We start from the raw sequence: 17,839 nt of genomic DNA, 5'->3' as shown, positions 1-17,839 counted from the left end.
CATCAGTGTTTCTGAGAAGAGGAAGCAGTGATGTACATGAGGCACGTGGCAGGCAGGAGCGTTTGGATGAGCAGCTGGGGCTGTGGCTGCACGATGAGGTGATATTACAGAGGCCCCCAGGACAAGTGTGACCGCGTGGTAGCCCTGCAGGCTCTTGGAAGGAAAGGAACTGAGACCGAGATGTCCCTTCCCATACCTGTGCCTGTACCGCTGATTAACCACACCGTTCCTTGTGGGCAATGAATTTACAAAAGGCTGGGTTTCCTATTTTTTCCTCCCATAAATGTGATTTTTTTTTTTGGCCATGATAACAAAAGTTATAAACGTCTATGTGGTTGTGGTATGAAGGGAGACTCAATTGACAGGAGCCCCTTTCATGCTGCAAACACATCGCAGTGCAGGATTAGAAGCGAGTACATGCACACGCACGCTCACGTGCACTCACACGCGCAAACTCATGCACATGCTTGCTCAGACGCACATGCATGAACATTCACACATACGCACGCACACATGCATATGCACCCACATGCTCACACAAAGCACGGTGAAGATCAAAAGAACAGGGAAGCCCTACGTGCTGGAAACAGATGGGAATGGGATATTCTCACGGCACCTCTCTGTGGAAGTACAGCAGCCTAAGGGGATGTAGGGCCTAGGGGTGGAGACCGAGGCTTTCGCATCCACATGGGGGCCCTGAACTGTGCAGAGAGTAGAAAATGATACCACTGCATGAATCTGAGATCCCCAGTGAATCAACGCATCTGTGCAAAGATTAGAAAAAACTGTCCATCAGTGCGAAGAAAGTACAAGAAGTCTTGCCATCTGCTTGAAGCTCCGAGTGAGAAATTAAAACCTATAGGAGTATGGAGGTCCAAGCGTATACTACCTACATGGTGTGGCAGTGACAGCCACATTTTTCTCATACAAAAACTGGTACATTGGAAGCCTCTGGAACCATGGCAGAAGCAAACTCAGAACCCCACTATAGGAACATTTCTATAGCCCCGTGTGCTTGGGGGCCCCATGGGGTTTAGAGCGAGAGCAACCCTGCTGAAGATGAGCTCATCCTCAAAAGTTACCTCAAAAGGAAGAAATCCACCATGAGAGCCAGCGCACACAGCAAGCAGAGAAATGTGAATCCCAAGAACCAAGGTGGTGGGGAGGAGGCAGGGCAGAGAATAATCTGAAAGATGGTGGGTTTGAAATTATTAAATGTAGAAAAGTTTTTTAAGACTCATAACAGAAGAATGAGACATTATGATAAAAAGAATGGGCAGGAACTTAAGATGGCCAGATGAATATCCCAACTAAAATAGATTAAATGAAAGCAGAAGGCTAAATATTATTAATGAAAGAATAAAATCTGTGGGAAGCATCTAACTGTAGGACAGAGGCATAAAGGAGTGGAAAATATTAAAACAAAGTTAATAACCTGGAGGATAGAATGAGAAGGTTTAGAATATTTTAAACACAATTTTCAGAAGAAATGATAGAATGATCATGTGTTCTTAGGGGCATGCAGATTAAAACAGTGTGATACCACTATGTACCTTATTAGAATGGCTAAAATCCAAAACACTGACAATGCTAATAAATTCTGACGAGGATGTGGAGCAACGGGAACTCTCATTCGTTGCTGGTGGGGACACAAAATGGCACGACCACTTCGAAAGAGGGTTTGGCAATTTCCCACAAAGCTAAACATATTCTTACCACACAATCCCACAGTCATGCTCCCAGGTATTTACCCAAAGGAGTTGAAAACGGATGTCCACACAAAAACCTGCACACGGATGTTGATAGCAGCATGATTCATAATTGCCAAAACTCAGAAGCAGCCATGGTGTCCTTCAGTAGGTGAATGATCAACAGACTGTACATCTATGCAATGGAAATTATTCGCAAATAAAAAGAAAGCTGTCAAGCCATGGAAAGAAGTGGAGGTACTTAAATGCATATAGTCTCAGCATAAGTGTTAACATTGTGGCTACAGTTAACTGGGACCTTAAAGGAAGGATCCGGAAGATCCCTGGATTCCCACCATGTACATTTCTAACCATGAATACAACACTGAATGGATGCCAGATGATTCTGGAACCCCTCGGTTCTAATTCTTCAAAGATAGAGCACTTCTGCCTTCCTTTATCAGCTTTTTCTACGACCAGTTCATATAGCAAAATGCTACAGTACGAATTATTCTGCTTATCCACTTGCTCTGTTATGAGCTGAGTACGGATACTTAACCGTGGACTTTCTGATGCTGTTTTGAAACTGATATTGTGTATCATTTTAAATTGTGTTTCATCTTTTTACAAATCAGACGATTGCTCACCTTAAAAAAAAAAAATCTTGTTACTATGAAAGAAGCCAGTCTGAAAAGGCTACTATGTGCACTTTGGTTCCAGCTATGTGATGTTCTGGAAAGGGCAAAACTAGAGAGACCATTAAAAGATCAGTGGTTGCCAGGGGTTGGGATGGGGCGTGAAGAGAGTTGAATCAGGGAGCACACACGGGGAACTTTCAAGGCAGCAAGACTATTCTGTATGATACTGTAACGATGGACACGTGGCATTACGCCTTGGGCAAAATCTACAGAATGGTACAACATAAAGCATGAACCCTAATGTAAACTCTGGGCTTTAGTTAATGTATCAAGATCAGTTCATGAATTGTAAAAAAAAAAAAAACAAAAAACAAAAAACCACCCCACTGCCAGATGTTAGTAGGAGAAACTGAGCGAATGGGGAGGAGTTATGGGAACTCTGTACCTTCTACTCAATGTTTCTGAAATCTTAAAACTACTCTAAAAAAATAAAGTTTACTAATTTTTTTCTTTTTTTTTTTTTTTAAAGATTTTATTTATTTATTTGAGAGAGAGAATGAGAGACAGAGAGCACAAGAGGGAAGAGGGTCAGAGGGAGAAGCAGACCCCCCGCCGAGCAGGGAGCCCGATGCGGGACTCGATCCCGGGACTCCAGGATCATGACCTGAGCCGAAGGCAGTCGCTTAACCAACTGAGCCACCCAGGCGCCCACTAATTTTTTTTCTTAAAAGGGGATAGGGAGAGTTGATACTCAAAGCAAGAATGGGTGAGATTTTTTTCCAGAATTAAAATCCTGAGTCACACATCAAAGAATGACACTGAGTCTAGAGCCGAACAAATAATAAAGCAAGTCCACACCTACATTCCACACCAAAGACAAAATGAAAATCTAAAGAGCCATCAGAGAAAAACCACAGAATGCGTAGGGAGTAGTGACAATTAGATTATTAGCCAACTTCTCAACAACTGTAATCTAGATCAGAAGAAAACCCAGTAACATCTTCAAAAGGCCCAGGGAAAATAAGGATCAACTTAGATTTCTCTGTTCAGCCAAATCATTCAAGAGAGCAAACCAGACAAGAGCATCACACGCTAATTTCACGAAACTGAAAAAAGACAGCAGTATGAAAGCGGTAATTATGCTAAACTCTTCAAAAGAGAATCAAAGAAACACTTGGAGTGTTTCCTTTTACTTGTCTCTACTAATGTTTCATATTGTATCTTAGATACAGATATACGGGCGCACACACACCATAGTCATACTTTTCATTTAACATTATATGCATCCTGTTTGATTTTCACTGTGCTTGAAGGATAATTTTTAAAGTTTGAATCATAGTGTAAGTGCCATAGTTTAGTGAATTGCTAGACAGCTTAATAGCTAGACATTTAGATCAGAGAATTTCCTCCTAAATGGCAACTGGATGAAATGCACATAATAGAAAGACAAAATAATGCTAAGCACGTCTACTTTTTTTTTCCCAGTCTAAACTCCATCTGCTTCTTTAACTGCCTACTGAAGTGGGGAGGTGTTTAGTTTGCAAGGGGCCATTCAGAGCTGATTGGGATGTCTCTCTTCAATGCCTTCTGCCCTCAGTGCCCTGCTAGTGCGTGGCATCTTGGAACAATCCCAGATGTTCTAAAGGAAGATGCAGGAAGAAACTAACATATTTGAGGACTGCCGTGTGCCGTGCAATGTGCCGGGCATTTCCTTCGCAATAATCCCATGAACGCTACTATTTATGAAAACTTGCTATGAGCCGGGCACTGCACTTAGGACGTTTGCAGACGTGAGCTCATTTGGTCCTCATGAGAACTCCAGGAAGGGTGCACTGTTGTTTGTGTATTTCACAGACAGGAGGGCTGAGGCTCTGCACTCACCCAGCTAGTAAGTGATGAAGTCGTAACTGGAATGCGAGACTTTCCGCGGTAGCAAGCTGCCAGTTTATGCCCCGTCCTGTTCCAGGCTTGAGTGGGCGCACGGGCAGAGAAAAGGAGGATGGGTAGAACATAATGACAGTGATTACACACTCACACCCACACCCACACACCCACATACCCCCCTCCCAGGGACTGCACCTGACTACACCTTATCTTGTTTCATCCTCCCGACGACAGTATTAGGTAGGTCCCGTTACCATTTGAGCTTCACCGCGCAAGTGAGCATGCGCAGGCCTGGAGCGCTCAGTAAGGTGCCCGCAGGTCCCCCAGCTCCAAGTCCGCCGTGTCTGCCCCCGACCCAGAGTGCATGCCCCGCTCCTCACAGCCTCCGGCTCTTGTCTCCTGTGCAGGCGAGATGGAGGAGCTGGAGACACTGTGGCTCACGGGGATCTGCCACAACGAGAAGAACGAGGTGATGAGCAGTCAGCTGGACATCGACAACATGGCCGGTGTGTTCTACATGCTGGCGGCCGCCATGGCCCTCAGCCTCATCACCTTCATCTGGGAGCACCTCTTCTACTGGAAGCTGCGCTTCTGCTTCACCGGCGTGTGCTCCGACCGGCCAGGGCTGCTCTTCTCCATCAGCAGGGTCAGTACCGCTGCCGGCCACGACCTTAATGCAGAGGGCAGGTCCAGAAGACCTCGGGGCCTCAAGAATCCGGGATGCTTGACTCCTGGGTGGGGGGGGCGGTGTGCACATCCTCCCCTCGCTCACCAACTCTTCTTGGGCTTGTCGGAAAGGAATCCAGGTTCTGCGCCTTCATAACCCAGCCAGGAGCAATCCCAGATGACTGTGCAAGCCAGAGAGGGAAGAGGGTTGGGGGTAGAGCAGGCTGGGCATGGAAACAATAGCTACAAATGAGATGAAACGCAGCGAAAGCCCCCTGGGTGTCAAGGTGAGGGAGCACTCCAGACTGCCTACCCCACCTGAAGGGGTCAGTCCTCCTCAAGTCGGGCAGAGTATTAGCTTATGAGAACGCAAGGGCAATATTGTCGGGTCTTTTAGTTTTTAAAAGAGAAAGTAGTCATCTGATTTTATGTGAAACCTTTCAGTTTTTAAATACTAGTGACAAATTCAATTTTTTTAAAAAAAACAAAATACCATGTAAGCCAAACGCAGCAGTCTGTGTTGTCCACCATTAGCAGCCAGACATGCTCTACAACACCACTAAAATCCCTGTGCAGGACGTTACAGTTCATGAGCGCGTGCAATGCAGCAGAGCCTCAGATGACACAAAGACATGAAGAACCATGAGAAGATGCACACACATCAAATAGAAAACCAAAGTACACATTCAACCCAGCATAAACTACAGCACGGAACACACATGCTCTAGTGAGCTCACACACTACACAAGGAAACCCCTCTCCTGGTGCACAATACAGCACGTGTATGTCACCATAAAACAGGACATGTAATTCATCGGTAATGACAACAATCATGGAAAATGCTTGTATTTGTGGAGCACCTACATGTGCCAGGCACCCTGTAAGGACTGTAGACTCTTCGTCCCATTTAAGCTACAAACCATCTCTGTGAGGTGGGTAACCATTATTAGCCCCAGATTACAGGTGGGGAAACTCAAAGTCATGAGGGTAGAGAATTACCCAAGGCCTCACAGTCTTTGGTGGAGCCGGGACTCGCATCCGGGTGGTGTGGTACCAGCCAGAGCACATGCTCTTACATAAGCAACAAACATCCAATACAAGGAACACAAGAGATTTGATACAAATCATACTACCCAACACATATGTGCACACAACTGACATAATGGATGTTTACATATTCAATACAATCTCGTCACTTAGTTGCATCATACATATATATTCACTGATCTTCTAACAGAATGTAATATTATTTATCTCACAGTCAGTCATCTTTCCATCCATCCATCCACCTATTTCATCCATCCATCCATCCATCCATCCATTCATCCCATCCATCCATCCATTCCACCCACCCATCCATCCATTTCATCTGTCTGCCCATTCATCCATTCCACCCACCCACCCATCCATCCATCCATCCATTCCACCCACCCACCCACCCATCTATCCATCCATCCACCTATTTCATCCATCCATCCTTCCATCCATTCATCCATCTGTCCATCTATTTATCTACCTATTTCTCCCATTTACTCACCATGGAATGTTTTCACTCTAGAAGAATTTAATGAAAAACATTTGGTGTGGTTTTATATGCTAATGGTTATTGGGAAAACAAAATAATCATTTTTAAAGGAATTTGTATATTCTTAGCATTTGGTGATTTTAAGCACTTGGGAGATTCAGAAGGCACACATTAGCTTAGTGGGGAGGATTTATTTTTTCTGTTCAGTGGCACTCTTAACTTGCATTCTGTGCAAATACATATTTCCTAATTAACTTGATGGCATCTAAACACACAGACTGCTTAAAAATAACATACATAGCTATGCATATAGCTAGGTATTGTGCCAACTTTAAGCTAATTCTCTCCACCAGTTACTGAAGGCTTTCCATATCCAAATGACTCTGGGATTATCATGAGCAAATGCACACTGTTGCTTTTCCTTGTAAATCCTGCCTGTATCGGGAAGAGCATTTCCTCTGAGATCCCGTTAGGGAAGCCGAGTGGAGAGGATTGTCATTATGAGAAATGAACTAAATCCCCCATTTCCCTTCCAAGCATCTTGAGGGACAGGATTGGAGGGGGATGGGGCACACAGGAGCCAGGCATCCTGGAATCTGAACTCAGTCTTCCCTCCCTAGGGGAGAGAGGACCCTGTGTCTCATAGCACTGCAAGGACTTCCATGCCCCTTTGGGGACTCCCAGCCACCATCACTCCTGTGTCCTTAAAGCCTGCAGGGAGCCCTACTTTCAGCACTGACCCTCCTTTTCCCCAGATAATATCTGTTTTTTAAAATAAGTGCAGCCTGATATGCGTGAATAGAAGGGTTTCATATTTAATATACTTTCCTGCCTCTCTTATTTGTTAGGGGAACTCAGAAGGGGCTGAGCCCCTGATGCTATCCATAGCAGGGCTTCTGGATTGCTAAAAAAAAAAAAAATGTTCTCCCTTTCTCATCAAGGGCTAACACATAGCTCTAAAGCTTGTCTTATGGGTACATTCATGCATATGCCACCTTACGTGTATATTCCTTACACAGAGCAGAGAACACAGACAAAAATGTCTTCGTTGTGCACACATAATCATTTTTTTAACAAACCTGCAGTGGGGAATTTCCAAGCCCAAGAACCCACCTTCCTACAAAGGCAAGACCACAACCCCACAATGAATTATGGTCGTGTGTGAGTAAGGGCTGGGCCAGATAGGTTTCCTCCATCCTCTCTTACAACCCCTGTGAGTTTGCTATGATCACACCCGTCCTGTGGATATGGAGAAACTGGGGCCCCAATGGTTGGAATGGGACCCTTTTGGCTTCACCTTAAATGTCCTTCAAACTACAGGGTTCTTCCTACTTCATGGATCATGCCAGAAAAAGACAGGAAAGAGGAAGCCTGTCACGTGTGCAGGGCTGGGTCACATGCTTCAGCCCATTTCCTAGTGTTGGTTCCTTTCCAGGGGATGTAGATGCAGGCTGCCTCTGAAATGTGCTTGCCCCCGAGGCACGTTCTTTCCTGCCCATCAGCCAGGTCTCTCCATTAACCAGCTCTTGCGGCAGCTTCAACACCCAGGCTGTGGACCTAGCTGTTGCCACACAGCAGACATATGCAGCCCTCCCCATGGGCCAGATGTCCCTTGGGAAGCTCCTGGATCATGCAACAAAATACAGACCGGACCTATGGGTGCTCTGGCCCTGCCAAAGGGGACGGCCAGGGCTCGAAGAAGCCATTAGAACCCACTTTCTCCCACAGCCTTGGCCTTTGCCTTTTTCGACTTAAAAAAAAATGTGCCCTCTGGTCTGAGGGGGGCTCTTAATTTTTCTCTCCAAAATGCTCCCCCTCTCACATAGAAGAGAACATTCACTGTCACCAGCAAAAATAACTGCCTCGGTTTTCAGTCATGAGGAATGGGAGAGGTCAGGGGGTCTGGGCAGAGAATGTGTCTTATGGGCACATTCATGCATACATGCCAGGAAAGACAGATGTCAGGGGGATGGCAACTGCGTGGCCTGCCCGGTGGGCTCATAGAACAGGAGCTACAGACTTCTCCTTGTGTCCTCACGAGGTGGAAGGGGGCGAGGGGGCTCTGTGGGGTTTCCCTTCTAAGGGCACTAATCCCACTCACAAGCGCCCCACCCTTAGGACCTCATCCCCTCCCCAAGGCCCCACCTCCTCACACCACCAACTTTCACAGTTAGGATCTCAATGTGACTTTGGGGGAGGGTACAAACGTTTAGGCCTTAGCAGATGCTTCAGGGGTCAGGTCCAGACAGACTGCAGGGAACCATGGAGGGCAGGAGAGCCCATGCCCCATCGAGAATGTTCTGAGAGTCAGGGCCCTCGAGCAGAGCAGAGTGGACTGTCCAGAGCTTCACACTCTCATCAGTGCGGCTCTCGTCTGGGCCCCGGTGGGGCCGAGAAGGCATTTCATTCCATCACCTGAAGGATGGAGCCTGAATCTCCAAGTAACAAGAGCTCTGTGGCCCAGGGCCCGCTGCCGAGGGAAGGTCTGGGCTGCTCCCTAACCAGAGCAAACCTTCAGTAGTAAGGGGCAGCCTGCGCTTTCCTGCAGCTTCGGGACCATGGGCGCCAGATGCTCGCACTAGTGTGGGGGCAGAGGAGAGGGGGCAGCGAAGTAGGGCACATCGGGGATGACCGACGGCGCAGCTCATCTGGCTCATGTTTCTGGAGCCTCTGCTCTATCTGGGGCTTTGTTTGCACCCTTTTATCCTGCCCTCTACCCACCTTGAGAGTGTGTGGTTCCCACTTTGCAGGTGTGGAAACTGAGGCTCAAAAAGCTTAGTGGCTTATCCAAGGTCACAGAGCTAATGACAGATGGAGCTGGGACTCACTTCCCACAGGTTCCATGTTTCTCTGCCATGCACCCCTCTCCTCGGCAGCCCACCAAGAAGATGGGTTAACTTTGTAGGAGACTGCTGCCACCCAGGCCTGGGGGACGGGCTGGGTCCATCACGTGGACTCCTTCCCGAGGCTTCACCAGGCACATCAGCACCTGGGAGCTGCCTGAGCTGCAGCCTGTGAGTCCCAGGGGAAGCCAGGGATGAGAGAAAGCAGTCAATGACCAGCCACCCCATTCCTGAGACATAACTCAGCTCCCTGACCACTTCTGTGGGCCTCCCCCACATGGACAGCCAGCTCATCTTGGCCTGTGGGAGCATACTGACCTGTCCCGTGAAGGGGTGGAGGGAGGTTTTCAAAAGCTCTAGCAGGGTGACGGGAGCTCATTAGAACAAAATTACAGATTCAGAAAAAAAAAATTAAACTATTTTTATAATACTAACCAAAGGAAGAAAAAGCATAGATCTTGTCTGACCCAAACCCACAGGAGACACACTGGTTCTCACCCACAGTGGCCGAGCCTCCCTAGGTCAGGGTGTAGGATTGCTCTGTTCCTGAGCTGGGCAGGGAGGGCACGGGTTCACATACAAGGTCCAGAAGCTCTGTGCTATGTGAAACCCACGGCGCATTGGTGTGACTGCCATGCCCAGCAGCCGTGGAAGCAGGCAGAGGGGACCCTCCTTCCAGGCAGCGGGTGAGCAGGACCCACACACCGCACAGAGGGGACAGAGGACCAGGCTTCAGGAAGGTGGGAAAGGGCACAATGCCAGGTTTTAGGGAGCCCAAGCCATGCAACCTGGGGTGGGGGGGAAAAGGGTGAGAGAAAGATGCTCAGACTCACTACTGTGCCTTCCCCGTGTACCGTTCCTGGAAGGCGGAGTGCAGACTCTCTAGAAAAATGCCGGGGAGGCGGTGGGGGGGAGGTGGGCCGGCGGGGCCATGGTCAGCAGAGTCCACAACTAACCACGCACCCTTTCCACAAGTTCACGCCCCAGTCAGCAGCAGCCTCCACGTTTGCCTTACAGACCCCTTCTTGGGCTGGCTCCCTGTCCGTCCTGGGAGGGCCTTGTTCTGATCGTCCCCTTTAGGTACGGCTGCCAAAATCTGGGGCCAGCAGTGGGGAAAGAGGGACACAAATCACAATGTCCCCCCCCCCAAAGTCGCCTTGCCCACCATTGCACCATGAAGTAAGAGCTCTTGAGTTACTTTGAAGTAAAAGTAAACAGCTATCTTTAAGAAAGGAACAAGGCAGCATGGAAAACAAGGGACCCACAGTTGGGGGTACTTATGTCTGAGCCACCCAGAAGTCCCAAAGTCACTCCGTCCTTGGGTGGATTTCAGTGCTGCATTACAGTGTCCTCGGGATGCTCCACTGTTCCTAAGGGCTAGCACCCAACTCTGTGTCAAACACACTCACTCACACACACACACACACAAAAGGATATATTCAGTGGCATCTATGAAAAGTCTCAAGTGGTGGCCCCAGTAGTTCAAAGCATGCCCTGTCTCTCCATCCCCTGTGCTCTGCTCTTTTCTATGATGGTTTCACTCTCAGGCTAACATCCCCACATGGTGGCAAGACTAGTCCCCTGCAACTGCTCCTTCTAGCCCAGCTTCTCTATCTTTCCTTCCCCAAAATGTCTGAGTGATCACCCATGGATTTTTATGCCCAGCCTTAGAGTAACCGGAAAGGGTTTTCTCACTCTGGTATCCAGACTCCAAAGATGATCCTGGTAAACTACAGCAAAAGATGAGCTAGTGCCCCAGGTATCAATTCAATATCCTTCCGTGCTAATTTGGAGGCACCGAGAACTTTATAAGATACATGAGCATTAGTCGATGCCTTTTCTCAGACTCCCCATGTAACTGTTCGGTAAAGTGTTGGGATAAGCTTGAGCCAGAGAGACGAGAGAAGCTGGGCGCTTACTGGTCTCATAGATTTAAGAAACATTCCCGGGATTCAGACTGGACTTCAAGATCCCCTCCAAGGCTCCTCCGAGAAGGACACATCCCGCCTTTGCAGGTGAAGGCCGGGTGTGCGGTTGTTTCGTGTTCCTGCTGCTGCTGACCGTGTCTCGTGTTCGTTCCCACAGGGCATTTACAGCTGCATCCATGGAGTGCACATCGAGGAGAAGAAGAAGTCTCCGGACTTCAACCTGACCGGATCCCAGAGCAACATGTTAAAACTCCTCCGGTCAGCCAAAAACATCTCCGACGTGTCCAACGTGAACTCCTCAAGAATGGATTCCCCCAAAAGGGCTGCTGACTTAATCCAAAGAGGTTCCCTCATCATGGACATGGTTTCTGATAAGGGAAATTTGATCTATTCAGACAACAGATCCTTTCAGGGGAAAGACAACATTTTTGGGGACAACATGAATGAGCTGCAGACATTCGTGGCCAACAGGCACAAGGACAACCTCAATAACTACGTGTTCCAGGGACAGCACCCACTTACTCTCAATGAGTCCAACCCCAACACGGTGGAGGTGGCCGTGAGCACAGAGTCCAAAGCGAACTCCAGGCCCCGGCAGCTTTGGAAGAAATCCATGGAATCGCTGCGCCAAGATTCACTGAGCCAGAACCCAGTGTCCCAGAGGGATGAGGGAGTGGTGGAGAATAGGACCCACTCCCTGAAGAGTCCCCGGTACCTTCCGGAAGAGGTGGCCCACTCGGACATCTCAGAAACTTCGAGTCGGGCCACGTGCCACAGGGAGCCCGACAACAGTAAGAACCACAAGACCAAGGACAACTTCAAAAGGTCCGTGGCCTCCAAATACCCCAAGGACTGCAGCGAGGTCGAGCGCTCCTATCTGAAAACCAAAGCGAGCTCCCCCAGGGACAAGATCTACACCATCGATGGCGAGAAGGAACCTAGTTTCCACCTGGACCCGCCCCAGTTTGTTGAAAACATGGCCCTGCCCGAGAATGTGGACTTCCCAGACACCTACCAGGACCCCAGCGAAAATTTCCGCAAGGGCGACCCCGCACTGCCCACAAACAGGAACCCCCTGCACAATGAGGATGCGCTCCCCAACAATGACAAACATAAATTCTACGCCAAGCACTTCACCCTGAAAGACAAGAGCTCCCCTCACAGTGAGGGCAGCGACCGGTACCGGCAGAACTCCACACACTGCCGGAGCTGCCTGTCCAACCTGCCCACCTATTCGGGCCACTTCACCGTGCGGTCCCCCTTCAAGTGCGACGCCTGCCTGCGGATGGGCAACCTCTATGACATTGACGAAGACCAGATGCTCCAGGAGACGGGGAGCCCAGCCGCCCAGGAGGAGGTCTACCAGCAGGACTGGGCGCAGAACAGCACCCTCCAGTTCCAGAAGAACAAGCTCAGGATCAGCCGTCAGCACTCCTACGATAACATTGTCGACAAGCCCAGGGAGACAGACCTCAGCAGGCCCTCCAGGAGCATCAGCCTCAAGGACCGGGAACGGCTTCTGGAGGGAAATTTGTATGGGAGTCTCTTTAGCGTCCCCTCCAGCAAACTCTCGGGGAACAAGAGCGCCCTCTTCCCCCAGGGTCTGGAGGACAGCAAGCGGAGCAAGTCCCTCTTGCCGGACCACACCTCCGATAACCCTTTCCTCCGTTGCTATGGGGACGACCGACGCTTAGTCATCGGGAGATGCCCCTCGGACCCTTACAAACACTCGCTGCCGTCCCAGGCCGTGAACGACAGCTACCTTCGATCGTCCTTGAGGTCAACAGCATCGTACTGCTCCAGGGACAGTCGAGGCCACAACGACGTGTACATTTCGGAGCATGTTATGCCTTATGCTGCAAATAAGAACAGTATGTACTCTACCCCCAGGGTTTTGAATTCCTGCAGCAATAGACGTGTGTACAAGAAAATGCCTAGTATTGAATCTGATGTTTAAAACCTTCCATTAATGTTTTATCTATAGGGAAACATACGTAACTGGCCAATGTGCTGGAGGGTAAATGTCGGATGTCCGATGGTGCCCTGCCAAGAGGAAGAGGATTTAGGAAGGTATTTTTTTTTTGTTGGTTCTTTTGCACATGGCTCCATGCCATAGTCTTCCACTCAAGGAATCTTGTGAGGTGCGTGCTGAGCATGGCAGATACCAGATAGGTGAGTCCTGAACCAAAAACACAAACACACACAAGGGCAGGTCTCCCAGACACGCCCACTAGGTATGTTGGCAATGAGAATGCGTTGGATGCTGATGGTGATGCTATGATTTCCTATATTCCAAATTCCATTAAGACCTGTCCACCATGTGCTCCCCTCATCAGAAATGCCTAGTGGTCTCTCTCATTCCAAATAAGCAATATGGTATGCATGTACCCCTGACTCAAAACAGTTACGAATGCATCTGCACTGTAGCGAGATTGACGTGCAAGAGATTAGGAAATTTGGCCTCGTACCCGTTTTCAGCCTTCATGTTATGCCTCCCATCACTGCCCAGGCCCAACCCCAGAACTCCAGGCTCCCCCCCCAAAGAATAGCAAATCCGTGTGTTCACAGTCACTATGCTACCTTCATTAGAGTCCATTTCCAAGACACATCTGGAGTAAGGAGCCAGAAGGGCCCTCAGGCGGAGAGTTCTGAGCATCTCTTTGGATGTCAGCTTGTGCGTCTCACAGAACACTCTCTCACCCTTGGCTTCGATGGTCTTGTTCAGAGCTGCACAAACACACCCATGTCTCTGATATCTAATTTGTGGATCTCCTGTCTCTGACACAGCGGCTGTTGTAGTTTATCCTGAAGACTCCTGTGTACGTAAGTTTGCGTCTCCCCCCCCCTTCTGGTGACGACTCAGGGTTGTATAGTATCTGTTACCCCTTCTTCCCTCCCAGACTGACCATAACTCGTTCCATCCCCAAAAGGCCAGGGTGGCATCTAATTACGTGTGTTGCTATTCCCAGAGCTGTTAACATGGTGGCACCCACCAGCAGCCAAATGTGTCCTGTGATCTGTAAGAAGTTCAATGCCAGCCATCTGCTGAAGCCTAGTGCTACCTGTTGCGTTTCTCTTCCTTCACGTCATGAAATTCAGTTGGATGCTCGTTTCCACTCCAACCTCCTCAGATCAAAAGCCTTCAAAACATGAGACACTCATGCATCCACCCTGAGCATCCTCCAAATTGTGGGTCACCTTTGGTGGCAAAAATGATTGCTCTTTTCTGAAATTTTCGCTCTTTTGGAGTCAAAACCACTTCACTAGCACCAACGGGAATCTATGAAAAATTCTCCAAAGCATTTGTCATTTCCAAGTCACACCCCCCCCCCCCCCGCATTGTCTCATTCTTACTTTACTCAGACCTGTGTCTATGTGACCTGGAATGAGACTCATTTAAAACCACTGGGGGAGGAAGGGGAGTCTGCAGCATGGGAAGCTCTCAGCACAGGGCCTGGCACCGAGAGCATGCTGAGAACACAAAGGTAGTTGTTATGCGATAACAGACCAGAATTTTGTAGTTTAAAAATTAAATATTATAAAACCCACAGACAATATTAAACATTTTTATATAGTTCTAATTTAGTGTATTTTAACTTTACGAATGACCCTGAAATAGCTAGGATAACTAGCCATCTGGTCCTGTAGAGTCGCTGAGTCTGGCGACATGCTGCAAACACCCTAAGCAAACTAGCCTGCCCTTCTCCTGGTTTCCTCCTGCATTTTGCTTTGGGTTCTTGGAGAAGGGCACAGAGTGGCAGGTTGAAAAGTCACCCTGTTTCTTTTACTTACAGCATGTTCTGTTCTGTAGGCAGTGTTTTCCTGCGAGCGGGCAGGGGCCAGGAATAATTATCTTAGAGCTCGAGGATTCAGCGAATGGCTCCATCTTTGGGCAGGTGCATCCAGTAATGATAAGTGGTTGCAGTAAGTTTCGGGATCATCGGTGGGGAGGCAGAGGAGGCCATGGGCGAGTAGGTCTTCCCGTCAGAAGGGGAGGGCTAGGCACTGATGACAAATGTATCTGAACATTGCATTTTCTTTCTCGGATGTTGCACTTCTGCTGCCCCAAGGCCCAAGAATGGAGAAGCCCAGACTGAAGGGCCTCACCTCCATTCCTACTCTTAGGCACACTCCTGGCTGTCTTGTCTTTTAGAACTTTCTGCCTTTGCCCTCCCATTGCTTTCCAGACCTACATTCCCCCAGCCAGGATCACCTCATTTCCCCCACAAGACCTGCATGTCATGACATGAAGTGAATTAAAAAGTCTCCCCAGCACAGAGAGCAGTGGTATGTCATTAATCCAAAGAGGCTTTCTGTCTTCCTCCTGTGTCCTCAAAACCCAGAGGGGGCTGCCAAAAGTGACAGAGACCTCCAGGGAGAACGCAAATTACACTCAGAACTGTTCCATAGATCAAAAACCCTTCTTCTAACAACAGCATTATTTCTGCTGTTAACCCTATGCTTCTTTAGGTTAAAAAAAAAAAAACTAAACTAAAAATGGGGCTTTTGGAAGAACCAACAGTACCGTGCTTCCTTTAATACCCAACGCATTTTTAAAAATAAACACTGAGCATTGGAATGCTATCTATAATGAATACATAATTTTCCTCCTCCACAAATTCATCGACTCTTAATTGTGATGATCCCAAGCATAAGAAAACTGACCGCTGATCAGACAGGCCATCTGCCAAGTGAAAGATAATGACATAGAGCTATTCGAAGGTGATTCAAGTCAGTTCTGTTCTTTGGAAGCAGAAGGTCAAAGACAAATAGAAGGCCCTCCAACTCTGGATCCCTTACAGAGGGTTCCTGTGACATCCCAGCCTGAGATCTGGCAGCTGTTCATGCCAAAGAGCCAGCATGCCTGAGCCCCCGAATCGTGCCCGAGTTTCACCTGACTCAAGCCAGAGCCGGCATCCGTAACAGTACCGCAGTGACTCTAAGTGGCCTTCTCCACTTGAGAAGGGCCCAACAGGTATGCCTAAATGCAGGTGCTCACGTTTCTGTCGATGAGTAACGGTACACACATGCCCAACTTAAAATAGTCTGGGTAAGAAGAGAGTCTTCTGGGGCATGAATATTCTACCCTGGAGCCCTTGGAGTTCCTAGAACATAGTCTACCTGGTCCTTCCACCTGCAGGTTTCAGACTACTTCTGGCTTCAGTGCTCCCAGAAGACAGCTCCCTAACGGGTCTGTTTTTCTGCCAGCAAGGCTCCCTCCAGAGGTACAGAATTATGATCTCCCCACTCTTCCGTCCTTTGCAATTTCACTCCGTAATGGCAGCCAGCACCGTGATGGGGCTCTTGGGGATTATACCTGGTTTCTCTCCCCTGTTGCAGAGAGCCTGAGAACTTTTCATACTCAGCTGCTCTGAGGAGACCATTAAAATGCACCCACTGCAGCAAAATCAGTCACATTTGACTCACACTTATTTTCAAGGGAGAAACAAGAAAATTACACCTTGTTTACAAACGAAATAGTTTCACTTAAATGGGACTCTGGCCAAGGCAGTTAATTAGTCAAAAGATCCCTAGCAGCTATATAGCCCCACATTGTTTATTCTATTTGATATGCCTGCCACTGATGTGTATTTAATATTCTGCGTCCTTCTCAGGAAATGACAAATGCCCTGAATTCTTTGCAAATGCTAATGAAAAGGGGGGGGGGAGTTGGTGTTAATTAAATGGTGATTAAAAATTTATCTCCTTTAAACCTAAAAAGTGCAGCTCTAATAATCAGTTGTCATATAAATAAATACCTTGCACTGAAATCCCATACGGTGTAAGACCTAAATAAACACGAATTGGAGAAACCCAAATATCTTTCAGAAGGGCTGAACAGATGTGTTAACTTCAGGCGCATCCCTGTCCTGTTTGCTTGTGCATAGATGTCGCATGTGAATCCTTGCAAAGGGGACAGGAGTTGTTTCTGAAGCAGAGCCCGTCTGTATGAACCGCGGCTGGAGTGGATGGAATTGGAGTTCGATGGGGGTGGCGGGGGGACCGAGTCCATGGAAACGCAACTCATTGGGTTGGTGTTTAATAGGAGTTAAGGATTCCACGTGACAGTGCTTTTCAGTGCAAAAGCAGTATTTTCACTTGAGACAAAATTAGACCTTACGGATGCCCTGCATTCTTTTGGTCAGCAGGGTCGGAAGTGCTGGGTGAGAGGTTCGGTGGGGTCTACACCAACACGCAGGTGTGCTTCTCCATCTCACCCCTTCACATCGTACTGTGTTCGCATCGAGTCATAGCAGATGAGGGCAGTTGGCCACCTGATACACATCGGAGGAGAGAAAAGGCCCTCCTCCTGCCAATACCAATGCTCGTGAACACGTGTACATACTCTATATACATGCTTGATTTCTACCACACACGGCAAGTGTGCCATCCAAATACAACTGTATATAATGTAAAGTTTATGTTAAAAATTAAGTCGTGGTGATGGTTATTAACGTGGGAAACCCATTCTGGTTATCGATGGGCTGACATTTAGGAAGAGAGGATGCTACTGTTTTTATTTTTTAAAAAAATTATGTTCTAGGGAGGATGGCAGGGCCCAAGTGGGATTTGGGTGCTGGTGTTCTTGGCCTCCTTTCAGAAAAGCTATCTGGGGTTCGGGGTGTGATACATGTTCCTCTCACATTAACTTCTGAAGACGATGCTG

At 48.2% G+C, this 17,839-nt stretch overlaps 1 protein-coding gene across 2 annotated transcripts in view; it reads left to right on the top strand.

The window, feature by feature from the left end:
* GRIN2A (glutamate ionotropic receptor NMDA type subunit 2A) overlaps window positions 1-13,129 on the top strand; it is a 367,624-nt gene extending 354,495 nt beyond the window's left edge. For both annotated transcript variants that reach the window (XM_035022254.1, XM_035022255.1), the window contains 2 exons: window positions 4,618-4,856; window positions 11,330-13,129. In XM_035022254.1, the coding sequence (XP_034878145.1) occupies window positions 4,618-4,856; window positions 11,330-13,129 (2,039 nt within the window). The remainder of the gene's footprint in view (window positions 1-4,617; window positions 4,857-11,329) is intronic.
* Window positions 13,130-17,839: the final 4,710 nt, after the last annotated feature.

This window comes from Mirounga leonina, unplaced genomic scaffold (assembly GCF_011800145.1).
Source record: "Mirounga leonina isolate KUSES-001 unplaced genomic scaffold, KU_Mleo_1.0 Mir_175, whole genome shotgun sequence".
NCBI classification, from domain to species: domain Eukaryota; kingdom Metazoa; phylum Chordata; class Mammalia; order Carnivora; family Phocidae; genus Mirounga; species Mirounga leonina.
The sequence above is the reverse complement of the archived record's forward strand: the minus strand, read 5'-3'. Positions and strand labels throughout refer to the sequence as shown.